Source organism: Lissotriton vulgaris, chromosome 2_1 (genome assembly GCF_964263255.1).
Source record: "Lissotriton vulgaris chromosome 2_1, aLisVul1.2, whole genome shotgun sequence".
Classification (NCBI taxonomy): Eukaryota; Metazoa; Chordata; class Amphibia; order Caudata; family Salamandridae; genus Lissotriton; species Lissotriton vulgaris.
Genome location: NC_141687.1, coordinates 269,040,996 through 269,068,091, shown reverse-complemented (window position 1 = coordinate 269,068,091; position 27,096 = coordinate 269,040,996). Strand labels below are relative to the sequence as shown.

Below are 27,096 nucleotides of genomic sequence, written 5' to 3'. Positions count from 1 at the left end.
TTCATCTACGTCAAAGGCCGCGGCCTGGGCCTTGCAGTCTAGACCGTCGAGGTCAGGGACATACATCTTGATACCAAAGAGCATTTCGTATGGGGTCCGCCCACCCAGAGACCTTCTAGGGAGATTATTAAGCGCACGCTGCACGCCATTGAGATGGGCCAACCAGTTTCTGCCAGTGCCTATAACTCGAGCTGTCAAAGATTGCTTTAAGTCACGATTCATTCGTTCCACTACACTATTACCCTCAGGTCTGTACGGAGACGAAAACTTGACTTGGACCCGCAACGAAACCGTAGCATCCTTATACGCCTTAGAGGCGAAAGCCGGACCCTGATCCGAATGGAAGGTACCACAGGCAAAAATCCCTACAAAGACACGCAAATCTCTTATGACAGTCCGTGAATCAGCGCTCCGATGGGGCCATACCCACACAAAGCGTGTGCAAGAATCAACTGCAACTAAGATATACTTATATGCAGTATCAGAAGAAAAAGGACCGCAGTGTAAATGATGCAATGGAAATCCTCCAACGGCCGCATTGCTAAAGGAGCAGGATGAACAAATTCATACTGTAAGTACTCCTGCGACCGTAAAGTGGCGTCAAAAATAAATGTGACATCCTGGGATGTCAAGGATGCAGCCCATTGAATCCACCGAGGGTGCAAAGCTTTGGAATTTGGTACACTGGCTTTCGTAACTGCCTCCAAGGCAGGACACGGGGTAACAACCAACATGCGTTTTCCCTGTGACAGGGCACGTTCCTTGAGAATTGCCATCTGCACAGCCGTCAAATCTTTTTCCACAGTGGAAAAGGGCATTTCAGCCGAAGTGTACAAGTGTGACTTGTAAGCAATAGGTACTGTATCTCCTTCATTAAAAGTTAGGTACGTGAAACCTACCGTTCCAGGGACAATTCTTATCACCAGGTTGGTCTCGTTATCACGAGTCTGTAAATATTCAGAAGCGAGCAAATCAGCTTGCAAAGACTGCAGAATAGCTGAATGCTCTGGCAGCCAGCATGATTTGGAAAATGATGGTTGTATCAAAGCATACGCTGGGCATATTCCGGAATGTATGTTCTTCCGAAATTCAAAAAGCCCAGTAAAGATTGTAATTTTTTCAGTGTTGTCGGAGAGCGCAACTGTGCGCATTTCTCCAGGAAGTGAGGAGCCAAGCCTTTTCCTTCAATGTTGAGTTCATAGCCTAGAAACAACACTGTGTACCCTACAATGTGCGATTTTGCAAAGTTAAACTTGTAACCCATGTCTGCAAAGTTACAAATAATACTATTCACTCGACACAGATGCTCCCAAAGCTCGTCGTCTGTGAGATAAATGTCATCCACATACGAACAAGCATCCGGGTCGATTCTCTCCAACAGAGAGACAATGCGGGCGAAAAAAACTCCAGGACTATTCTTATAGCCCATTGGGAGACGCCGAAACATTTTTTTGACACCGCCGCATGTGAAGGAAGTCCATTGGGAACTCAGACTGTCCAATGTATGGGCATAAAAACCATTGGAAATGTCAAGCGTGGTTTTGAACCGCTTACGCACAAGACTATTTACAAGGGCAGAGCCGTGAGTATTCTGTACTGCACAGTTACGGCAATGCGAGTTTAAATGCCGGTAATCCAAAACCAAACGATATGAGCCGTCCGGCTTGTTAACAGTAAAAAGGGGGTTATTCATCGGTGACACACATGTTTCAATTACACCTTGATATTCCAATTGTTCAAGGATAGCCGCGACTGAAGCTTTAGCTTCACGTCGGATGGGATATTGAGGTTGAGGTTGAGGCTGCGGCTGAGACGTAAAGGAATCTCATGGCTTGGGGACAATTTATCCCAGCCACATTGATTGCGGTACACAGCCGGTGCAAGCGCCAAAGTCCACTCTTCTGCAAAGTGCAGCGCTTCCACTCTCGAAACAGAGTTCGCAAAACTGGGGAGGATTACCTCCTCCCCTCTCGGAGCTGCGAGAACAAAAGGTAGGGGCCAATCACCCTCTGAAAGCAAAATGTCATACGTAGACGAAAGATTTTCCCAAAATACCCCTTTTATGGTACGTTGTATGTCACCTTCAATTAACAAGACAATTTCAAAAAGTCTATCAGGGGGAGCAACTCTTGTATCAGCTGTTTCAATCACAACATAAGTGTCAGTCGCTGTCACCTTCAGTAGTGGACGGAGGGCCTCTCTCACTATGGTAATCTCCGTCCAGCAAGGTCAGAGCCCACGCCAGATTCCGAAGCCGCGTTCTCACAATCTGGGGCATATCGATGCGCCGTTAAGGCTGCGACTTTCTTCTTGGCAAACTGCGGTCTCTGAGGCGTAGAGCCCTCCTGCTTGTCTGCACCGTTGCGCGGGCGGGGCTGACCACGTCCTTGCTGGCCACCCCGGCCCCTGCCGCCCCCTCCACCACCGGTTGAGTGTTGGTCAGAAGCTGAAGCCGATCAGGTGATTTAATCATCGCGCGGTCGCGCAAATCATAAACACGTTCCGACTGCGCAGGCAACGGAGACGCAGGACGAGAAACCTGTGTCTGTTGTTGTTGCTGTTGCTTACCCTGCTTCTGTTTTTTAGGTCAATTTTGTTTCTTATTGGTATTGGGCTGAACACTCGCTACCGAAGACTGTCCCTGGGGCTGCTTTTTCTCTTTATCAGAAAAAGGCTTAAGAACCTTGGCATTGCGGCCAACTGTTTTATAAGCCGCCGCAATAATCCTCGCTAACTGTCGGGGTTTCTCGGCATTGGGAGCCACCGCCAAAGCGTTAGCCACCTGAAAGTTCACTGCATCCCCCTTGACATTCGCAAGGATCAGATCGCAAACTACATCAAAGGAGCCACACAGGCGCATACCCAACTCAACCGCAGACTCCGGTCCGTGATCATCTTGAACACGTTTAAGGAACGTAGACAGATTGGACACATACGGGGTGCCAAAGCACCTCGAATAGACCGCTGCAAAAGTCTTACCCCAGGTCTCACAGTCAACAAGTTCAGGGGCCAAATCTTTCGGCAAACTAAGCGTAAGAATCCGGTGTTTTTCACCAGGAGTCGTATTAGGAAACACTGCTTCCAGTTGGTCAAATTTCTTGGCAAGCCAGAAAGGAAAATCATCCTTATCTTGGGGTTTCTGCCCATTACGGAATTAACCATGACAGGACTGATTTTCAGACCAGCCTGCCCTGCCGGAAGCGCCGCACCTCCAGGGGCTGCACCCTGAACATTACGGCTCGTGCAATGTACTAATGCTCTAATCACGGCAATAGCGACAACATGAAGTCGCCGAATTTCAGCCAAGGTACAATTGCCGTGATTAGGGTGAGGTGTAAATCCAGCCAAAGCAGGCCAATTTGCGCCTGGAATGGACAAAGGACCTAATCTCGGAGCGGTCAAAGAATGGGGTAGGGCGCCACCAAACCAAACTCCATGCTTCCAAACATCAATAGGTACTTCCTGTGCCCTGTACGGAGCATACTCAGCAGGTACAGGCGTGGCAGTGTATGTGTGGAACACTCCAGAATTTGCGTCCACCGCCGGAAACGTCACCCACGAATAAAACAATTTGTATGGATAAGCGTGTTCCGCACTAACCACCATTATCACAGCCAAGCCCTCAAAAGGAACATTATAAGCCCGCAAATGATCACGCACCGCAATGCGACTATGAAGCGGAATGTCCACGGCTTGAGCCATGACTGCACAGGAATGTGAAAAAACAAAGATTACTTTGTAGCACAACTGGGTAGTAATTCAAGGAAACCGTTTTAGATAGATTCAAGCTTGAAAAGACCTATTCCAAAAATAGGTAGGTTTTTCCGACACCACCGTTTTCCGGAAACAGGAATAAAGGGGTTAAGGTTTGAATGATATACTACTCGAGTGTCATGATATAAGGCCAACAACGTAAGGGCGCCATGTAGCAGGGATTCCGTTCTCTTACAGAACTGTGCATAGAGATCAGGAACCTCAGTGAATTAGGGTGACCCAAAACTCTCCTCAGTATCCAAAATCCCCTTACCAAGCTAGCTACAGTGTCTCGTTGGTCATAACAAACTCCCAATGACTTAGACAAACCAGAACATGAACTTAGGTTACCTCAGGTATCGTGGAACACATGAACACTCTTTCGCTCTATAATCATTTCAAACCATAACGTGTAGTAAAAGAGGACACGTGCAATTTTGAAATATTTATTATTCAATGCAAGGTTCTCAAACGCAGTATCTTATATAATACAAGAAGATATATTATAAAAATCAGAGTTATCATCATAGTCACTAATCCATAATAAGCAAACGTTGATAGCATATTATAATGCAAAAATCAATAGAAATTTGTATCACCTATTTTTCGCGCTCCCTATTTAGCATACTATATTATATCTAAGAAGGTCTCATTTGGGTTTTAGCAGGGCGGGCCCATACCTCTAAATGTCAGGAGGAGAGGATCACATCATCAGCTACCAGCTCTCTGCATGCGAAGCACCATCAAGTGTGTTTTTGCATTCTCAGTAACTCTATCTTAAACCCCCTTAGAGCCCAATGTTGGCAGCAACTGTATTTGTATTATGTCTAGTGGTGCGAGGATCAGAGCTCCCAGATACCTTGTGTTAGGTTATTCTTAGAGGGTTTAGCACTCACTGTTCAGACAGTGTACCAAGCACGACTGATATCAGAGCAATAACATATTATTCTCAAATAAATCACATCTTTCGTCTAGGTTGAAAGCTACAATAACAATTATGTGTCGTGTGCAAACTGAAGCCAAAGGAAAATATGTTGTTTAAACACTTAATAAACTCATGCTAACTTAACACAGTATATAGAAAAGCAGCATCTATATGACACGATTATCAATACAGGCATCTTCAATGACTGGCTGACCGTGTTAGCCAACAAAATGGCCCCGGTGGTCACATGTAGTAGAGCCCCTCGGGTGGGGAGGGGGGGAACCTCCGCCCCTTGGTTTACCCCTCAGCTAAAGAGCTACAAGGCAAATGCAGGAATCTTGAGCGTAAATGGAGGGTGCAATATAACAATAATGATCTCACTATCTTCAGAACAGCACTGAAATAATATCATAGGATGATCAAATACGAAAACAAAGTTCATTATACTAATCTTATTAAGCAGGCATCAATTGATCAAAAAATTATTTTTAAAATTGTTCAATCTTTCACCCATCCTAAGATTTTTAACCAGGAAATTCCCCCATCACAACATCTATGTGATCAGATAGCGGAATATTTCGATAACAAGATCAGTGACCTTAAAAAGGACTTCTCAATAGATACCCCATCTACTGAAGAGTCAAATCATAATCCAGAAAACAGACCGTTGTTGAATCACTTTAATGAGATCACTCTTGAACAGTCTAGACAGGCCATCTTGACATGTAAATCAGGCTCTCCATGCGCTGATCGATACTGTTAATCCCATGATTAATCAGATTATCAACTCTTCATTTAGACAGGCAGTAGTACAAGACAGTTGGAAAGTTGCATCGGTTAAACCTCTTCAAAAGAAACATCTTGCGGACCCTACCACTCTGACTAATCTTAGACCTATTTCTTTATTGCCATGCTTAAGCAAGATAACAGGGAAACTTGTAAATAATCAATTAAATGATTTCCTGTTATTAAACAATGTGCTACACCCCAGGCAATCAGGTTTCAGGGCTGGGTTTTCAACAGAATCAGCTCTGCTACACACTGCGGAGATGCTAAAATTTGCATTGTATCAGGGAAAGATGGCAGTGCTGATTCTGTTGGACCTCTCAGCCGCATTCAATACTGTCTCCCATGCCGCCTTGGGTAAACAGGTAGAGTAGGGATTTCACAGAGGGCACTGGCTTGGCTAACATCATTTTGGGAAACAGAAGACAATCAGTTACACTCTGCAACTTTACTTCAACAGAGAAGCAGCTGCACTCTGGTGTGCCTCAGGGCTCCATTTTGAGCCCTACACTTTTCAACATTTATATGGTGCCCCTGCTAGAGCTAATATCATCTTTTGATATCGAGACTGTATCTGACGCTGGCGATACACAGCTCATTCTTACCCTGGACAAAGAATCCACAGCAGCCGAAGAAAACTTCCAACATTGTCTTTCGGCTGTCTTCGAATGGATGAAGACCAACCACCTAAAATGTAATAGCCAAAAGACGGAGATTCTGCTGTTGGGAAAATGTAACATCTTCTCGCCCAAAATGTGGTGGCCAACAGACACAGCCCCTCCCCTTAATACGGTGGACACTGCAAAGAATTTAGGAGTACTTTTTGATACCTCTCTTTCTTTTCACCAGCAGGCTCTGTCGGTTGCAGGAACTTTTTTTTATTGGATAAAAACTCTGGAAAAATGTCTCGATCTCCTGCCTGCCATTGCTCGCAAGTCCGTGTCAGTGGCTATGATCCATCCTATCACGATTGGATTACTGCAATTGTCTCTATGCAGGCATGAATAAGGGTACTCTAAAAAAGCTGCAGACTGTTCAAAATGCAAGGGCCCTCTGCCTCTGAGGCTCTTCAAATCCTCCACTGGTTACCTATACACAAGAGAATTCTCTTTAAAATACTTGTGATCACCTTTAGAACTGTAAAACAAAATGGCCCCAATTTCCTCAGGTACTGATTGAAAGTCTATGTACCTGCTCGCACCTTGAGATCCCATAAGGAAAATCGGCTTGTACTCCTCCATTTCCGTGTGAAGTCCAGAGGAGGAAAATCCATGGCTGTACTAGGGACAAAAGCCTGGAGCTGTTTACCTACGTACTTGAGACTAACACAGACTGAATCTATCTTTAAGAAAAAATCGAAAACCTGGATTTTCACAGTTCCAGATAGTCTGGCCCTTCCTCTTATATAATCCACAGCGACATTGGAGACCACACTCCTCCGACACCCACCCCTAGCGCCAAACCTGCGCTTTATAAATGCTATCATTCATTCATTCATAATGAGATAGGCTGGTTAATGTGGCGCTCGCAAGCCACTGCTGGAAGGAAAGACAGATGAGTTCTTCTAACCAGCTCTGTTGGATGGAAATAGTGTGCAGGGCTCATAAACGGGCAAGTCTTGTAACTCTTCAAATGATTCTGGAAAAGCTAGCTTTAGATGAGTCACGGTGGGTTATCTGCATTTACCATACCAGAAAAACACTTAGAAGTTAGAAAGAAAATGTTTCAAGATTCTCACATACATACAGCAGTTATCCTAACATTTATAACTTAAGAAATGGTGCCTACAATTTCAGAAGTTAAAATTAAGTAACTTTTTCTTTTTCTTCACTGGTTTCTGTATGTTGTCTTTTTTTTCCACATCCACTGTCATCTGCACGTTTCTTCTCCTCGCCGCAGCGTTTTAGTTCTCCTTTTCTTTCCCAAGAATTTATGAAATGTGACCCCCAGGTCCCAGCTGTTGTTGTCAATCTGACCACCCGTGACATTTTGTTCTTTAGCAAGATTGTGTAAATGATTTTGTGTGGGTTAGTAATATTGAAATCTCCATCTGGGGCAGTGATCCACCATGGAGGAAATAAAACTATTGTAAGGACAATGACATACCTAGAGTATGTTTCATATACTGTCTGACTGATAGCGCTTTCTGTTCTTTGTCTTCAGATTGTTGAAGAGCATGAAAGTGTTGAGCTGAGTCGGCGCGCTCAGGCGGAGCCCATCAACCTGGACAGTTGTTTGCGGGCATTCACCAGCGAGGAAGAATTGGGAGAGGACGAGATGTACTATTGTTCCAAGTGCAAAACTCATTGCCTGGCAACCAAGAAACTTGACCTTTGGAGGCTTCCGCCCATTCTGGTAGGATACAGCTCCATTTTCTACTTCAAATATTATCCTGTCGATCTGTAAGAAGTGAATGACCACGTGTCAGACTGGAACTAGAAACACTTCAGAAGAACATCCACCACACAGTGCATGGGGTCGCAGCATTGCTAATCCTTGACATATTAGGGCATTACCCCCAGAAATGATGGCCAGGAGCAGAACAGTTTAGAAAACTTCAGATCCTTTTTTTCATTTCACCACAGAGGTGAAAATGAAAAATTTGAAGAAGTGTTTTGCGACGTCCTTTTCCCATAATGTGTTGTCTTTTATAAATCCATTGAAGCATTTCTTCCTCAAACTCTTTAGGTGTGAAAGCTTCTTTAAAAGCCCAAGGCAGATATCAGCGTCTATTCATCAGTCCTGCATAGTCTGATTTGGCGAAATTCTACCATTTTCTGGTAGCAGCAGATGAAACTCATTCTCCAACCTGTTCCGACTTTTTGAGATTGTGCGCCTGCGTTTGCGTCGGTGATACGTGCATCTGGTCTGAATTTACAGTTGCAGTAGATTCAGAAAGATCATACTTATTGTGAGAGATTAACTGAAAGCCACAGTGCTACAGGAGCATGGTGTCACAGAGCATTGGGCTACTTCCTTCCTTTTCTGCTAGCAGAAGAGTTGTATACTTCGTAGACTGGCAGAAAATCTCAGTTACCAGAAAAATATGCAAGGGTTCCACAGGAACCTCTTCAAGATTCACATGATGTGTATTAATCTGCCGTCTAGTGGTTCGGCCCAGAAGTTTTTTAAATTTATAAAGTTTTAACTTCTGGACGACGTCATAGATGAAGTTAGAATTGCAAAAAATGAATACAAAATGCAAGATTTTAAACACAGAACAGTATCAGTATGGAAAACCATAGTTTGTTTTTATGTAGGGTAACCCTATAAAAGATATGTTGCTACGTACAAGGCAAAGGCTGGCACACTAAAGAGACACGCGTAAGACACTTTGTGCGGGTCATCACCCTTGTCGGAACTTCGGGGTATATCTGAAAGAGACACGTTAGGGATTGATTCCTTACCTTACAATATCCCCAGGCGTCAGACTGGATCCGGAAAGTTTTGCCTAGCAGTACCCCTGCACGTAAGTAGGTGGCGCCGTGTGGCTCAGCGTCCGTCGCTGGCGCTGTACGCGCCAAGATGATATCACGGAGACTACTTAAGCACCACCCATGCGCGCTGACGTCAGTTCTTTCTTTTTCCGCGCCGAAAGTGCAGATCCGGATTGAGCACGTACCTCAGTCATTTTTTGACTACTTTTTGAAACTTTTCTCAACTCCTCTTGGCTCCTGGTGCACGTAGGGATGCCCGGCTTGAAGTCTTGAGGGTCGTGCCGCCGTAACATGTTGGTGGCGGACCCCCACGATGTGTGCCTCTACTGCCTGGAGACCGACCATGACTCTTGGGCCTGTCAGGACTGTCGAGCCATGGCCCGAAGGCCTTGCGGGAGCAGTGCTGGAAGTTGCTGGAGGTCCAGCACTCCTCTCACCGCCGCCCCGGGTGTTTACGGGACCGCTCGAGGGACCGGAGCAGTCACTCCTCAGGATCTAAGTTTTCGCCTTAAGATTTAGGTAAGCGATGCCATAAAAAGAAGTTGAAGAAGCTTGTTCGCTCTCTGAGTCCAGCGGCCTACCCGCTATACCCGGGTCCATCGGCGACTCCCAAACAGATCTAACAGTTTTTTGCTTCAATGGACCGCCTCTTTAGGCCCCGGGCTCCCGCTGGCGCGCCTTTGGGCCCCGCAGTCCCGTGTCCAGTTCCTGTTGGCCCGGCAGTACCGCCGCCTGCTCCGGCCCTGGCGCCATAAGGTGCAGCGCCGCTGGCCCTTGCCTCCGGCGCCGCCCTTGCCTCCGGCACCTGCGCCGCCCCTGGCTCCGCCACAGGGGCCGCACTTGGTGCCGTTTATCCCACCCCCACCCCTGCCTCGGTTCTCGAACCATTTTGTTCTAGTCTGGGATCCGCATTGAAATACGGCGCCGGCTCTGCCCCGACCGGCTCTGTTTTCGGCGCCTTTCCCGATGCCGCTTGCCCCCTCTTCGCTCCGGCCCTGCCGCCGCAGCCGGCTCCCTCTACTCCAGGCTCCTAGGACCCCCTTGCCCAGAAGTGTGACACCGAGCAGGACTGGGTGGACGACCTTTCAAGATGCGGGTGAGCTTGATGTGTCTTCTGACCCGGGGTTTGCCTCTTCTCCACCTACTATGGAGGAGGGCGCTTCCAACACCGTGGTGCTGCGTCTGGCTGCGGAGGCTCTCCATCTCGCCCTCCCTACGGTGGCCCTTATGACCAACCTCCTTACGGATGTGCTCCAGACGGCGTCTGCGTCGTCGGAGCCGTTGCTCCCTTTCAGTGAGGCCCTCACCGAAGTCCTCTTAGGCACTTGTTTGCGACCGGCCTCTGGGGCACCGGTGGATAAAAATGTCGCTAGGCGTCGCTGCCCGGCGCCTGGTGATCCTGCCTTCTTTACCACTCACCCCACGCCTGAGAGCCTGGTCATTCAGGCCTCCACATCGCAGAGTGCCTTTCCCACGGCTCCGCCGGATAAGGACTCTAAAAGGCTAGACCAATTTGGCAAGAGGTTTTTCTCCTCAGCCAGCTTGGGGTTGCGGTTGGTTAACACTGTCTGCTTGTTGAGCCATTACTCCCACGCAGTGTGGGATTCAGTAGCCGAGGTCTTGCCTCAGTGTTGAGGAGGTTCAGGCTGTCCTTTCCCAAGCAATTGCGGAGGGCAAGGATGCAGCGAAGTTTGCCATCAGGTGTGGTTTGGACACCGCTGATTCATTGGGCAGGGTGATTTCCACGACTGAGGCGTTGCGGCACTACGCCTGATTTTGTTCACCGTGTTCTCGCCCGATGTGCAGGGCTCGCTCATGGACATGCCCTTTGATGGCTCCCGCCTTTTTGGCGATAAGGCCGACAATGCCCTGGAGGGCTTTAAGGACTGTCGGGCCACGGCCAGGTCTTTGGGTCTTTCCACAAAGAACCCTGCCACGCCTGGATTTCGTTCCTTTCGTGGCCACGGCAAGGGCGCCCAGGCATGCTCCTCCAACAAGCCTGTGCAGAAGCAGCCTCGCCGCAGCCGTGGATTCCGCAGGAGCGGGTCTTGTAACCAGCGTGCGGGTCAGTCCCCATTTACCCCTGCTGCTTCTGCCTCTAAGCTTCAGGGAGCACCTGACACCGGGGGGGGGGGGGGCAGGGTCCGCCGCCACCACCTCCACCACTGCCGCGAAATTACATCGGACACGTGGGTGCTGCAGATAATCGGCCATGGTTACTCGCTTCCCTTTATGTCCTCCCCTCCGGCCATGCCTCCTCGGTGCCACCGCATGTCGGGGGATCATTTGGCTCTTTTCTGTCAGGAAGTCACGGCCCTCATGGACAAGGGGGCCATTCAGTGCGTTCCCGGTTAGGAAATATGGAGTGGTTGTTATTCCCGCTACTTTCTGATGGATACATCTGCCAGTGGATTCCTCACCTTGTGAATATCCCCCTGCTTCAGCAACATTTGGAAATTCTTTTAGTAGCTTCGCGCCGACGTGGACGACGTCACAGAAGCACGGCATCGCTGACGTCACCGACACCATAATAGGCCCACGTCGGCGTGATGACATCAGTTCTCTTTTTTCCGCGTTGTCGACGCTAACGGTTTTCGAGGGATCCTCTGTAGCTTTGATAGTAACTTTGTTACTGTTTCTTGGTTTTCGTGTTTCTTGTATCGCTTCTTCCTGGCGAGATGTCATCGAAGAAGACCGGATTCAAGCCATGTGGTGAATGCGGTAAGATGATGTCGATCACGGACCGCATGAAGACTGCGTTTGGTGCCTGAGTTCAGACCATGATGTCCAGGGGTGTCTATCCTGTAAGAAGATGAATCCCAAGGCCCTTCGTGAGAGAGAGGCGAAGCTCCTGGTTGCCAAGATGAAAGGTAAAGACAGGAAGAGCTCGAGGTCCCGGTCGAGGTCTCGTTCGAAGTCGCTCTAGAGGTCGTCATCGGGGCATGCTTCCAGATCGGCTAAAAAGAAGCACAAGAAAAGGAAGCATGGATCACGGCATCATTCTGGGAAGATGAAATTTCTCTGAAGTTCTGGATCCAGAAGGTGAGGCTTCGCCTATGGAGTCGCCAACTCGAGAGGAAAAAGAGGCTCCATTGCCAGAGGGTTCGATGACTCCGGTGTATCAACCCGAAGTAGGGGTCTAGATGGCTCCGGTTCCTCGAGAGCAGCCTCTGGGTTTGTACCCTCCTTTCCCGGCCCCTACACAGTTTTTAAACGCCTATGGAGTCGCCAGAGCATCCACCGACTCCGGTGTCGAATCCTCTCCGGTTCCGTCTCGTTCACCAACTCGAGAGGAAGAAGAGGCTCCATTGCCAGAGGGTTCGACGACTCCGGTGCATCAACCTGAGGTAGAGGTCGAGATGGCTCTGGTTCCTCGAGAGCTGCCTGTGGGTTCGTACCCTCCTTTTCTGGCCCCTACACAGTCTTTAAACACGATGTCTGGAGTCGATTTAAGAGCCTTGTACCCCTCTGGAGCACCGGTTGGTCCCATGGGTCCAATGGCGTTTAACCTGGGAGTCCCCCAGTCTTATGCTTCGGCGCCGTTCTTGCCATTTATGCCAGCTCCGACACAGCCTTCGCATTTCTCGGCGCCGCCGAAGCCATCGACGCCAATGTCACCGGCTCCGGTCCGACCTCGAGAATAGCGGCCTGGTCCTCTGGCTCTGAGCTCGACGCCAGCTCCGGCTGCGGCTCCGGCTCCGTCTGAGTCGATTCCGGATCTGCCAACGCTGTTCCCGAAGGAGAGGTCGAGGCGTGAGGCTCAGCGACTCCTGGAGGAAAGGTACCAGGAAGCTGAGATGGAAGAGGGTGAGCTAGAAGAATCTGAGGATTTCTTCGACGATTTAAGGGAGGCTAGTGGACTGGAGCACTCTCCTGAATGGGATTTAGCCTCTGTCTCTCATGCCCCTTCTAAGGATGTGACTCCATACCATGCAGTCATCAGGAAGGCGGCGGATCTATTGAATTTAACTCTTCCTACTGCAGAGTACAAATCGAACATTTTGACTGAAGTCCTCCATTCGCCATCCTCCGTTGTGGAGCCCATGATTCCATTCAATGAGGCTTTGACGGAGCCAATCTTAAAAGTGTGGAATAGGCCTCTTACAGCTTCTGCTGTTTCTAAAGCTGTTGCGAGGAGATACAGGGTGACTCCTGGTGACCCAGACTTTTTATCTTCGCATCCTTTGCCAGAGAGCTTGGTTGTACAGGCTGCCTGCTCTAAAAAATCTGCAGGTGCTTTTCCTCAGGTGCCTGGGGACAAGGAATCAAACAAGCATTTACAATGCAATAGGTCTCGCAGCATTAAAGTTTGAGTTACTGGCATTGTAAATGACAATGCTTTGCAATAATTATTTTTTAAATTTGCAATTGGTATATAAACATTGTTTGTGAATGGTTAGCTGATGTGGTGGTGTCCCCGAGTGATGTGGTGGCGTCCCCGAGTGATGTGGTGGTGTCCCCGAGTGATGTGGTGGTGTCCCTGAGTGACGTGGTGGTACCCCTGAGTGGTGTCTCTGAGTGATGTGGTGGTGGTGTCCCCGAGTGATGTGGTGGTGTCCCCGAGTGATGTGGTGGTGTCCCCGAGTGATGTGGTGGTACCCCTGAGTGGTGTCTCTAAGTGATGTGGTGGTGTCGCCGAGTGATGTGGTGGTGTTCCCGAATGATGTGGTGGTGTCCCCGAGTGATGTGGTGGTGTCCCCGAGTAATGTGGTGGTGTCCCCGAGTGATGTGGTGGTGTCCCCGAGTGATGAGGTGGTGTCCCTGAGTGACTTGGTGGTACCCCTGAGTGGTGTCCCTGAGTGATGTGGTGCTATCCCTGAGTGATGTGGTGGTGTCCCAGAGTGATGTGGTGGTGTCCCAGAGTGATGTGGTGGTGTCCCCGAGTGATGTGGTGGTGAGCCCAAGGGATGTGGTGGTCGTGTCCCCGACTGATGAGTGGCGATGTCCCCGAGTGATGTGGTGGTGTCCCAGAGTGATGTGGTGGTGCTCCTCAGTGATGTGGTGGTGCTCCTCAGTGATGTGGTGGTGCTCCTCAGTGATGTGGTGGTGACCCTGAGTGATGTGGTGGTGTCCCTGAGTGATGTGGTGGTGTCCCTGAGTGATGTGTTGGTGTCCCTGAGTGATGTGGTGGTGTCCCCAAGGGATGTGGTGGTCGTGTCCCCGACTGATGAATGGTGGTGTCCCCGAGTGATGTGGTGGTGTCCCCGAGTGATGTGGTGGTGTCCCCGAGTGATGTGGTGGTGTCCCCGAGTGATGTGGTGGTGTCCCCGAGTGATGTGGTGGTGTCCCCGAGTGATGAGTGGTGGTGTCCCAGAGTGATGTGGTGGTGTCCCTGAGTGATGTGGTGGTGTCCCTGAGTGATGTGTTGGTGTCCCTGAGTGAATGTGATGTCCCCAAGGGATGTGGTGGTCGTGTCCCCGACTGATGAATGGTGGTGTCCCTGAGTGATGTGGTGGTGTCCCAGAGTGATGCGGTGGTGCTCCTCAGTGATGCGGTGGTGCTCCTCAGTGATGCGGTGGTGCTCCTCAGTGATGTGGTGGTCTCCTCAGTGATGTGGTGGTGTCCCCGAGTGATGTGGTGGTGTCCCCGAGTGATGTGGTGGTGTCCCCGAGTGATGTGGTGGTGTCCCCAAGGGATGTGGTGGTCGTGTCCCCGACTGATGAGTGGTGGTGTCCCCGAGTGATGAGTGGTGGTGTCCCCGAGTGATGTGGTGGTGTCCCCGAGTGATGTGGTGGTGTCCCAGAGTGATTGGTGGTGCTCCTCAGTGATGTGGTGGTGCTCCTCAGTGATGTGGTGGTGTCCCCGAGTGATGTGGTGGTGTCCCCGAGTGATGAGTGGTGGTGTCCCTGAGTGATGTGGTGGTGTCTCCGAGGGATGCGGTGGTCGTGTCCCCTACTGATGAGTGGTGGTGTCCCCAAGTGATGTGGTGGTGTCCCTGAGTGATGTGGTGGTGCTCCTCAGTGATGTGGTGGTGCTCCTCAGTGATGTGGTGGTGTCACCGAGTGATGTGTTGGTGTCCCCGAGTGATGTGTTGGTGTCCCCGAGTGATGTGTTGGTGTCCCCGAGTGATGTGGTGGTGTCCCCGAGTGATGTGGTGATGTCCCTGAGTGATGTGGTGATGTCCCTGAGTGATGTGGTGGTGCCCCCGAGTGATGTGGTGGTGCCCCCGAGTGATGTGGTGGTGCCCCCGCGCGATGTGGTGGTGCCCCCGCGCGATGTGGTGGTGCCCCCGCGCGATGTGGTGGTGCCCCCGCGCGATGTGGTGGTGCCCCCGCGCGATGTGGTGGTGCCCCCGCGCGATGTGGTGGTGCCCCCGCGCGATGTGGTGGTGCCCCCGCGCGATGTGGTGGTGCCCCCGCGCGATGTGGTGGTGCCCCCGCGCGATGTGGTGGTGCCCCCGCGCGATGTGGTGGTGCCCCCGCGCGATGTGGTGGTGCCCCCGCGCGATGTGGTGGTGCCCCCGCGCGATGCGCCCGAATATTGTGGCGGTGTCCCCGAATATTGTGGCGGTGTCCCCGAATATTGTGGCGGTGTCCCCGAATATTGTGGCGGTGTCCCCGAATATTGTGGCGGTGCCCCCGAATATTGTGGCGGTGTCCCCGAATATTGTGGCGGTGTCCCCGAGTGATGTGGCGGTGTGCCCGAGTGATGTGGCGGTGTCCCTGAGTGATGTGGCGGTGTCCCTGAGTGATGCAGTGGTGTTCGAGGGTGAGGGTGAGAGGGGTGTGAGGCTGTAAGGGCGAATGAGCGTGTGTGAGGGTGAGGGGGTGTTAGGGTGACGGGGTGAGTGTGAGGGTGAGGGTGAGGGGGGGGAAGAGACATGCGCTGTTTTAACCTAGCAAATACATCTCCGTAAAGAGTGCCCCACCCCGCACCTAAATGTAAGTAAAAGTTCTAGGCATCGAGTGAAAAATTGGTCTTGCTTTTTTTTTCATTTCATTTTTACTGGTAGCATATTTGCTTTGGTTAAATGCGGACCCGGGGCTATTTTAAGATGTTCTTATATGCTTATGAGTCGTTTGAATGTGGTGCAGCATAGGTAGTACATTATATGATCATCGTTGGTAGCCATGGTATAAGCATGTGGCCAGCCAAAGGGTAACGCCGTCAGATTTCCTTTACCCTAATGATAATGAAGTGCGATGCCCTTTTAGCAAAATAAGAGGTGAAATAATTAGATGGTAGTACTGTCCCCACTAATGTCTGAAAGTACTAATGCATGCATGACATGGCAAACAAAACCTATTCTGTGGTATGAATACATTAATCTTTCTTCTTTTTTCCAAAAAAGCATACTTAATGCACCTCTAATATGTCTGCACCTCTAATATGTCGCTCTGGACACGGAGGCTGAGATTTAGAGCGGCTTGGGGCGCTTGCAAGTGGTGCACTGCCTAGTGAAGAAGCACGAATGAGCCACGGTTTAAGTGAGGTAATTCTAGTTTCTGAAAAGCAGAAGGAATCCACTGGTGTATTCTTGTGAGGCAGGACTGCAAAGTGGCGATCCATAACAGATGGGTGTAATCCACACAAATAATGAACTACAACACAGTGAGAGGTGACAGTGAGGTGAAAGTTCACAGAGATGTCATGCACGGGGTTAAATAGCACAGATAATGGGGTGTTACCTTTAAGAATCCTGCAAGTAAGGGGCTGTGGTTGGGTCGTAGTTTAAGTGAATATAAATTGAGATCTTTCCAAAGGGAAACAAAGAAGACTGGTTTCCTAAATGGGCCCTTTGTGTACACATGGGCTGATCCTCCTGGTGTGTACGGTTTAATGACAGATGGGATCATGTTACAGTGTTTAAGTCGTAGGTTTAGGCAGTGTTCAACAGCTGTCTGTGTAAAAAGTGATACTGTGGAGTTTGAGGTTATGTGGCAGGCCGATGCTGGCAGTGGATAGCTGAAGCCGAGAATGCACTGCAGCCAGCACTTGCTGAGACTGGTGTGCTGTGGTGTGACTGGTGAATGCCCTATGTCCTTTGGTGCGCCCTGTGAAGGACAACTGTCCTTGGTAAGAAAGAAAGGCCTAGCTAAAGCATAGGACTATGAGCAGTTACGTTTAGGACTTTGAGGGATACTAAAAGTGTCCCGGCTGGGAATCCATTAATGCGGAATTTTACAATGGTAAAGGAGGGCATTGCAGCGTCAAGTACGTTACAACTCTGCTACTATACAGTTTGTTTCAGTTTAACTTTACATCGTTTCTTTGTATTCAGTTGGGAGGCAGTGTAAAGAGCAGCCCTACTATGCAAGTGCGTTGTTCTACACTTAATTGTTTAGACTCATGTATGAGCTTGTATGCAATAATCACGATTGTTTACTCGGTATTCTGTATCAAAACTGCAGAGCATTTTAATTAGTGTGATTAAGTCTTAGGACACTAAAAGAACTAGAAGGTGGGTGTGACACTTTCCTGTGATCTTGATTTAAGTTTTACTTCTACAGGGGAGTACTGGCGTTTTGGTTTAGAGACACTTTGTAAATTATTTCATGTGATTAAAAGTGCAGTGAGGACTGATCTCTTAAGTGATTGGTAAACATCATAGAAGGGTCAAAGTCTAACCTTTAGTTTACCTTTAGTTTAAGCTTTTGACATTGTAAGTGGCTGTCTTATTTATGTTTTAAAAACCAGAATATAAATAAGTCATTGTCATTTACAATGCCAATAGCTCAAACTCACGTAAATGCGAGACCTATTAGATTGCAGATGCTGGTTTCAAATTGAATAAAACATGTTAAATTCAACTGCCATGTGTTAAAGTGTATGAGAGGATAATGCTGTGGAATGTGAAGTGTGAAGGTTGTGTGCTCAAGTGGTGTTGGCAATTGGTGAGTGGAGATGGGTGTAAAGTAAAGTCAGCCTCAGATATGTCGGAATACTGCAAATTATTTTTATTATAAAATGTTTATTTTCGATTTAACAAATAAATATATAATAATGCATTTAATTGCTAAAACAGCAATAACTTCATAATATCTCATCAAATCGTATTTTAAAAATGTAATTGTCAATATATATACAAAATTGGATTTCCCACAACACTTCCATAGTATCGTCCGAGTGGCCTAAAAATATACATTTTCATTGTCAAGTTAAATGAAAACAAATGCTCAAGGAACAACAGCTGTGTTACATAATCGAGAATTTGAAAGGCAAGCGCCCCCATACTCCCACCGCCTTAAATACAGGGAAGCGGGTGAACCTTATCCGAAAAAAAAGTTTACAACTTCAGATAATTGTATGTATAACTTGTAGCTGAAAAGTTACTGTGCATCCCAAACCCTACACGCCTCATGTACCCTTCTTGATAGCGTTCAGCAGCCTAAACTACACCTGACCACTGCGGGGCTTCATACCCTATACTCTGCGGTCCACACCCCCTATTATCTGTGATCCACTGACCCACAGACCTATTATCTGTGATCCACTGACCCACAGACCTATTATCTGCGATCCACTGACCTACAGACCTATTATCTGCGATCCACTGACCCACAACCCATATTATCTGCGATCCAAACACACCCACCAGTATCCAGGTCCAAACACACCCACCAGTACCCAGGTTCTGCGAGTGTCCCACGTCAATGTTTATGCACAAATCTCACAGCCCAGAGGAATTCTCCAGCACCCAACCCAGCCACACACACACGCCCAAGTATCTACTCACCGCTCTTGGGTTTAGTTTCCCCCGAGGGCCCGGTTGAGCCAGCCCTGGGCTGGGCTTTGCTGATGGTGCTACTGTCCATGTCGGCTGCGCCGGCTGGGCTCAGCCGCATGGACTGGGGCGCCGGAGGGGGGAGCGGAACACGGGAGGTGCTGGAGGACACCGAGGCTCATGGCGTTCGGGCACTGCGGGAGGGACCACACCTCAGGCATCATGGAGACATCCTCGGGGGCTGCCGAAGCCAAACAAGAGACAAGCATGCTGCCTTCCGTGAAGCCAGCCAGGAAGAGAGCAGTCATCGGCACGCGGCAGAGACGCTGGCGCCGTGAGCGTGCGCACGACCAAATCCGCCCGTGGCCAGCTTTTGTTGCTCCCGCTCCCATTCAGAATGCTGGGCGCGTGCCCAGCTCTTGTCTCCCTTTGTCGGCTGAAACGATTGCTATAGTTCTCTGCCGAGAACGCGCTTCGCGTGTCTCTAAGCCGAGACCTAAAAAACAGGATCAAGCTGCAAAGAAAATCTTTTCATCTGCGAGTATGGCTCTCAATTCGACAAATGCTACATGTCTCTTGGCTCGTTATATCCATGCTTTGATGGATTCTGTCAAACAGCTGGCTCCTAACATTCCAGAGGAAGATAGAAAAAACTTTAATGAGGTTCTGGTTGACACTCCGGCTGCTGCTCGGCAGGTCATTCAAAGTGGGTTAGACACTGCTGACTCGGTAGCGAGAGTAATAGGATCTTCAGTTGCCTCCAGAAGGGCGGCTTGGTTGAAGTCCTCCGAATTCTCTACAGATGTCCAGGCTGCCTTAATGGATTTAGCCTTTGATGGTTTGGGCCTTTTCGGGAAAAAGGCTGATGGTGCGTTTGAGAGATTCAAGGACAGCAGAGCTACGGCCAGATCCTTGGGTTTGCAATCCAGGGGATCAGTAGGCAAAAGGTATAGGGGATTCGGAAGGTCCTCCTTTCGTGCCTACAAGCAGTCACAACAGCAACAGCAGCAGCAAAATCCGCTGTACAAATCTTACAGGGGAAGACAGAGAGCTCGTCCTCGAGGACGTCAAGCTTCCTCCTCCTCCTCCTCCTCCTCTTCCCACCCCCCTCCAACATCCGCAAAGCAGCCCTAGATCTGCCATTCCGGATCATGCAGGCCATGTTGGGGGTCGGCTTACCTATTTTCTGAGGGATTGGGAATCAGTCACATCGGACCTTTGGGTTCTCAATCTCGTGGAGAGTGGGTATGCTCTTCCCTTTCGAGAAGGTGCTGCATCATCTGCAATGCACAACTCAATTGTTGTACAGGTTGGGATTTGCGATAAATGTACCCAAATCTAACCTGGTGCCCTCCCAGCGCAATCTGTTCATAGGTGCTGTACTGGATACAACTGTGTGTCGGGCATTCCCTCCACCTCAAAGGATTCGCGACATACAGGATATGATTCCTTTATTTTACAATGGAGCGGTCGTTCCAGTCCTGAAGGTCCTTCGTCTGCTCGGTATGATGGCTTCCTGCATTCTGATGGTCTACCAGGCACGCTCGCACATGAGGGCACTCCAGTGGTGCCTCCGCAGGCAGTTGTATCAGCACAATGGAGATCTCAGGGAGTCTGTGAGGATCTCCAGAGAAGCTGCGGCGGATCTGACTTGGTGGGGCGTGAAAGGTAATCTGTCTCAAGGAAAGCCCTTTCAACTGCCTCCATCGGTGGCCACTGTGATAACGGATGCATCCTCTCTAGGGTGGGGTGCTCATCTGGGGGATCTAGAGGTCAAGGATCTTTGGTCTCCAGAGAAAAGGTTGTTTCACATCAACCTTCTGGAATTGCGGCCGATACGTTTGGCGCTCAAGACCTTCCTCCTTTCCCTTCGCGGTCAGTCAGTTCAAGTCCTGACGGACAACACTACTGCGATGTGGTATGTCAACAAGCAGGGAGGATTGGGGTCGCGGTGCCTTTGCAGAGAGGCTCTGCGTCTCTGGTCTTGAGTTCAAGACCATCGAATTTGTCTGGTGGCAAATCTGGCCGGGGTTCTGAACGTGCGTGCAGACAGTCTCAGTCCGCAGTTCTCAGCCGACCACGAGTGGAGGCTTCATCCGGAGGTGATTCGTCGCGTCTTTCGGACGTGGGGGACTCCTCGGGTGGACCTGTTGCCACTCGCGAGAATGCTCACTGCCCGTCATTCTGCAGTCTCCAGTATCCGATGCAGGGAACTTTGGGGGACGCGTTTCAGTTAAGTTGGGACTCAATTCTCCTTTACGCGTTTCCCCCCATACCCTTGATTCCTCAGGTTCTGAGGAAGATTCGCCAAGACTGGGCCCAAGTCATATTGATCGTCCCAGATTGGCAAAGAAGGGAGTGGAACACAGATCTTCTCCACCTCTCCCCGTGCCTGCCGCTCCGTCTCCCTCTCAGTGCAGATCTCCTCTCTCAGATGGAGGGGCAGGTTCTACACACCCACCTCCAGACCTTACACCTTCATGCCCGGAGATTGAACGGGGCAACCTCTCTCCCACATGTGATGGATGTCATCTTATCAGCCAGGAGTCATCCCACCAAATCTATCTACTCCTATAGGTGGTCAAAATTTGTCTCTAGGTGTGGGAGAAGTCCATTGACCCTTTAAATGCTCGATTGTCTGACATTTTTCAGTTTGCGCTTTCTTTGGCTCAGCAAGGGTTTGCTGTTGCTACAGTGAAAGGTTATCTTTCGGCTTTGTCGGCATTCCTTTGCCTGCCGGATCAGCCGTCCTTATTTAAATCTCCTATTGTTTTAAGGTTTCCAGAGGGTCTTACAAATACATTTCCTCGTACTCCCTTTATTGTGCCTCAATGGGACTTGAACCTTGTACTTACTTTCTTGATGGGTTCACCTTTTGAACCTTTGCACAAGTGTCCCTTAAGACTGTTGTCTTTTAAAACGGTCTTCCTTATTACAATTACCTCAGCAAGGAGGGTAAGTGAGCTTCAAGCTCTTAGTTCAAGGCCCCCTTTCTTGACCATTCATGCTGAACGAATGGTACTCAGGACCAGGGCTGCTTTTCTGCCTAAGGTGGTAACTCCCTTCCATCTAGGGCAGTCCATTACCCTTCCTACCTTCTATCCTCCTCCTCACCCTTCCAAGGAGGAGGAGAGACTTCACCGCTTGGACCCGAAGAAGGCGTTGAGCTTCTACCTGGACAGAACCAGAGAGTTCAGAGTGGATGACCAGCTCTTTGTTGGTTTTGTTGGAGCCAGAATAGGCAGGGCGGTGCACAAGCGCATGCTGTAGAGATGGATTGTCTTGTGTATCAAGATTTGCTACTCTCTGGCGGGTAAGGAACCTCCTGAAGGTTTAAGAGCTCATTCCACTAGAGCAAGGTCTGCTACATCTGCTTTGTCTAGGGGTGTACCTGTAGAGGACATTTGTAGAGCAGCGACTTGGGCTTCCCTCCACACTTTCGCGAAGCATTACTGCTTGGAATCCGAAGTGAGGAGGGACGGCCACTTTGCGCGTTCTGTCCTCCTGGATTTTCAGGTATAGGAGAGTGGACACCCTCCTCCGGGAGTGGGGACTGCTGTGGGACTCTAGACACAAGGTGAGGAATCCACTGGCAGACGTATCCATCAGAAGAACTAGTTACTTACCTTTGGTAACGCTTTTTCTGGTGGATATAGTTTCTGCTTGTGGATTCCTCACTGGCACACCCGCCTGCCCGTTGTCCACTCTTCTATACCTGACTTACTGTAATGTTAATTTTTTATTGTCAAAGGAAATGTGTTAATGTTTTTACTTTCCTGCATTGACTACACACTGTGTGTGTTGTTTTGATCATTTGATACTGTGTACATTGTATGTATATCTTCTGTTGTTATCTAAAAGAGACACGTTAGTGATAGATTCCTTACCTTAAAATATCCCCAGGCGTCAGACTGGATCCGGAAACTTTTGCGTAGCAATACCCTTGCACGTCGGTAGGTGTCGTTCGCGGCTCCCCGTCCGTCGTCTGCGTCGTTAGCGCCGGATGACGTCGCTGGAGTACTTAGACGCCGCCCTCGCGCGCTGACGTCAGTTCTTCTTTTTTCCGCACCAGCTAGCGCAGATCCGGAGAAGCTCTACCCCTTGGTCACTTTTCGACTAAACTTTTTGATCTTTTTGATCTGTTTTTTCTTGAGTCGTTCGACTCCTATGGTGCCGGTAGGGATGCCCAGGTTCAAACCCTGCTCCAAGTGCAGCCGACTGTTACCGACCCCCATCGCCGGTGCCTTCAGTGTCTAGGCCTCGACCACGACGACCGAACCTGCTCCGACTGCCAGGCCCTGACGTCTAAGGCTAGGCGGGAGCGGTCCCGCAAGCGACTTGAGCTCCGGCAGTCGGCCCGCGCCTTTCAAGGTCCCGGTCTCACAGGAGGTCGAGGGACCGGTCGCGGTGTCGGAGCCCTCGTAGCTCCGAGAGTCGGCATCGGTCTTCGGGATCAAGATCCTCAGGTAAGAGGCATGAGAGGTCGGAAAGGCGTAATCGCTCTTCCGACCCACCCCGACGCTCGTGCGACGCAGCCAGGGGTTCGTTTGACACCACCCACGCGGCTCCGACTGAGTCGCGGTCGTCGCAACCTGCCCCACATCTTCCGGTCCCTGGGCACGATGCGACGCCAGAGGAGATCGAGCGGTACCTCATGGCCATGAGGTCTCTTCCTCCTCCGCCGGGCTCCGTTGCGCCTTCGGGCCCAGCCACGAGCACTTTCAGTTTACGGTGCTCCCCTTCGGTCTTACCAGCGCCCCACGGGTGTTCACGAAAGTGATGGCTGTGGTCGCAGCTCATCTGCGCAGGTTAGGGGTTTCAGTCTTCCCCTACCTCGACGACTGGTTGTTGAAGGCGGTCTCGCCCCAGACAGTCGTCAGCCACCTCCAGACAACGGCGGACCTCCTGCACCAGCTGGGGTTTTCCATCAACGTGCCGAAGTCACACCTGTGCCCCTCTCAGAAGCTCCTCTTCATCGGAGCGGTCCTCGACTCGGCGCAGTTTCGGGTTTATCCTCCCGAGCAGCGGGTCTGGGATATTCAGGCTCTGATTCCACTCTTTCAGCCTTTGTCCCGGGTCTCGGTCAGGTTGACGCTGCGGCTTCTGGGGCTGATGGCCCCCTGCATCCTTCTGGTGCCTCACGCCAGGTGGCGGATGCGGGCTCTGCAGTGGGACCTGAAGTTTCAGTGGGCCCAGCGTCAGGGCAACCTGTCCAACCATGTCATGATCTCCGAGGGCACTGCGAAACAACTGCAGTGGTGGCTCACGGACCGCGATTGGGTCAGCGGCAAATCCCTCTCCCTTCCCCAGCCGGAGCACGTAGATGTGACGGACGCGTCGCTCCAGGGCTGGGGAGGCCACATGGGAGAGGCGGAGATCAAAGGCCTCTGGTCTCCAGCGGAGTCCCAGCTCCATATCAACCTTCTGGAGCTGCGGGTGCTTCGTCTAGCACTGAAGGCATTCCTCCCCTCTGTCCGGGGGAGTGTAGTGCAGGTGTTCACGGACAACACCACTGCCATGTGGTACTGCAACAAACAGAGCGGGGTGGGGTCGTGGACCCTCTGTCCGGAGGCTCTGCGCCTCTGGCAGTGGCTGGCACATCAGGGCGTGACCCTGGTGGTTCAACCCCTGGCAGGTTCTCTGAAAACCAGGGCGGACGAGCTCAGCCGAAGGCGCATAATTGATCACAAATGGCGTCTGAACTCGGACGTGGCGCAAGGCCTCTTTCTGCAGTGGGGAGAGCCTTGGTTAGATCTGTTGCCACCGAAGAGAACGCGCAATGTCATCAGTTCTGCGCGTTGGAATTTCCAAGGCGGCACTCGCTCGGGGACGCTTTTCGTCGCGAGTGGAGTTGCGATCTGTTGTACGCCTTTCCGCCTCTACCACTTCTACCCAGAGTGCTGAAGAAAATCAAGCGCGACCGGGCCCAAATCATCCTTGTGGCTCCGGACTGGGCGCAAAGGTACTTGTATCCCGAGCTACTCAGTATGCCAGTCGATCCCCCGATTCCTCTGCCTCTTCAGGAGGACCTTCTGTCGCAGCAGCAGGGGACGGTCCTCCACCCGAACCTGTCCAGTCTCCACCTCCATGATTGGAGATTGAGCGGCGACAGCTGAGGCAATTCGACTTGCCTCCTGAAATCTGTAATGTCATTCTGGCAGCCACAAAGTCGGTATACGCCTGCAGGTGGAAAAGATTTGTGGCATGGTGCACAGCAAAGGCTGTGGATCCTCTCAATGCCCCTCTTTCTGAGGTTCTCCTCGTCCTTCTTTCCCTTGCCCAGCAGGGTTCTGCTCTAGGCACTATCAAGGGCTACCTTTCTGCCCTTTCAGCCTTGTTAAGGCTACCTGATCAGCCTTCTTTGTTCAAGTCCCCCATTGTAACTAGATTCTTGAAGGGCATCACTCATATGTTCCCTCCTGTTCCTTTCGTGATGCCCCAGTGGGACTTGAACCTGGTTCTAACTTACTTGATGTGCGCTCCCTTTGAGCCGCTTCATAACTGTCCTAGTTCAAGTTCAAGTTCAATATTTGTATAGCGCACTACTCACCCAGAGGGTCTCAAGGCGCTTGAGGGAGGGGGGGGGGGGGGTGTATTTTACTTATCGAATATCCAAGTTTTTAGTTGCTTTCTGAAGGAGAGGTGGTTCTGAGTAAGGCGGAGGTGGGTGAGGAGAGAATTCCAGGTTTTGGCCGCTAAGTAGGAGAAGGATCTTCCCCCCATGGTGGATCTATGGATGCACGGAATTACGGCGAGGGCTTGATTGGACGATCGTAGTCGGCGGGTAGGGGTGTAAAAGGAAAGGCGCGTGTTGAGGCATTCAGGTCCTAGGTCGTAGAGGGCTTTGTGTGCGTGGGTGAGGAGACGGAATGTTATTCTCTTGTTGACGGGAAGCCAGTGGAGGTCTTTCAGGTGACCGGAAATGTGAGCTTGGCGGGGAATGTCTAGTATGAGTCTGGCTGAGGCGTTTTGGATGCGTTGGAGTTTTTTCTGTAGTTTGGCAGTGGTTCTTACACTTAATACTGCTTTCCTGGTTGCCATCACCTCTGCCAGGAGAGTGAATGAGCTCCAAGCTCTTTCCTATAAACCTCCTTTCCTTTCTGTCCATCCGGACAAGGTTGTGTTGCGGACAAAGCCCTCTTCCCTGCCCAAGGTAGTCACAGCCTTCCACATCGGGCAGTCCGTCACCTTGCCCACCTTCTTTCGGCCTCCGCATCCCTCGAAAGAGGAATAGAGGCTCCACCGTCTGGACCCAAAACATGCGCTCTCCTACTATCTGGATCGGACATGCCAGTTCCGGTGGATGACCATCTCTTTGTTAGTTACGCGGGCGCTAAGAAAGGACGTGCGGTGCACAAACGGACCATCTCTCGGTGGATCGTATTGTGCATCCAAGCGTGCTTCTCTTTGGCTAAAAAGGAACCTCCTGTTGGGGTGAGGGCCCATTCCACTCGGGCCACTGCGACTACTACTGCCCTGGGCCGTGGAGTCCCCTTGCAAGACATTTGTCAGGCAGCTACGTGGGCCTCGCTGCACACGTTCACAAGACACTACTGCCTGACCAGCCAAGTCCGGAGGGATGGCTTCTTTGGCCGTTCCTTCCTCCAGGACTTTCTTGTGTAATTATTGGTTCACAGACCCACCACCTTGGTTGGTATTGCTGGGGTATCTATTCTAAGGTAAGGAATCTGTCACTAACGTGTCTCTTTCAGATGCACAAGTTACTACTTGTGTAACGATATATCTGTAAGAGACATTAGTAAGTGATAGATTCCTTACCGACCCACCCATCCTCCCCGTTCTGCAAACCGATATCTAGGGTTAAGGTCATCCCCTTTTAGGGCCCTAGTTTTATGGCACCAGTGTTGGTTCTATCATGGCTCTGCGTATCTGGCACGGAAAAGCTATGTATAAGAACTGACGTCAGCGCGCGAGGGCGGCGTCTAAGTACTCCGGCGACGTCATTCCGGGGCTAACGGCGACGGCCGCGGACGACGCCTACCGACGTGCAGGGGTATTGCTACGCAAAAGTTTCCGGATCCAGTCTGACGCCTGGGGATATTCTAAGGTAAGTAATCTATCACTAACTAATGTCTCTTACAGATATATTGTTACACAAGTAGTAACTTGTGCGATCCGTCAGTTTGCCTCGAAGGCACGGAAAAAGGGCGGAACTGATGTCATCACGCCGACGTGGGCCTATTATGGTGTCAGTGACGTAAGCGGAGCCGCGCGCAATGCAGTCCAAGTCGGCGTGAAGCTACAAAAAGAATTCCCGAATGTTGGTGACGCAGGGGGATATTCACAAGGTGAGAAATCCACAGGCAGATACTGTATCAACCAGAAAAAGCGTTACCGAAGGTAAGTAACTTGTTCTTCTGGTCCCCAAGAAGGACAAGGGGGGCCTGCGCCCCATCTTGGACCTCCGGGACTTCAATCGCTTCCTTCAGAAGGAGGAGTTCAATATGCTGACTCTGGCCCTGGCTGCCTTGGACCCTGGAGACTGGATGGTAGCTTTGGATTTGCAGGAT

General features: G+C 50.4%; 1 protein-coding gene across 2 annotated transcripts in view; it reads left to right on the top strand.

Moving 5' to 3' along the window:
- Positions 1 to 27,096, top strand: part of USP32 (ubiquitin specific peptidase 32) — a 1,504,025-nt gene that overhangs the window by 1,251,259 nt on the left and 225,670 nt on the right. For both annotated transcript variants that reach the window (XM_086954917.1, XM_086954918.1), the window contains exon 30: positions 7,628 to 7,819. In XM_086954917.1, coding sequence (XP_086811043.1) covers positions 7,628 to 7,819 — 192 coding nt within the window. The remainder of the gene's footprint in view (positions 1 to 7,627; positions 7,820 to 27,096) is intronic.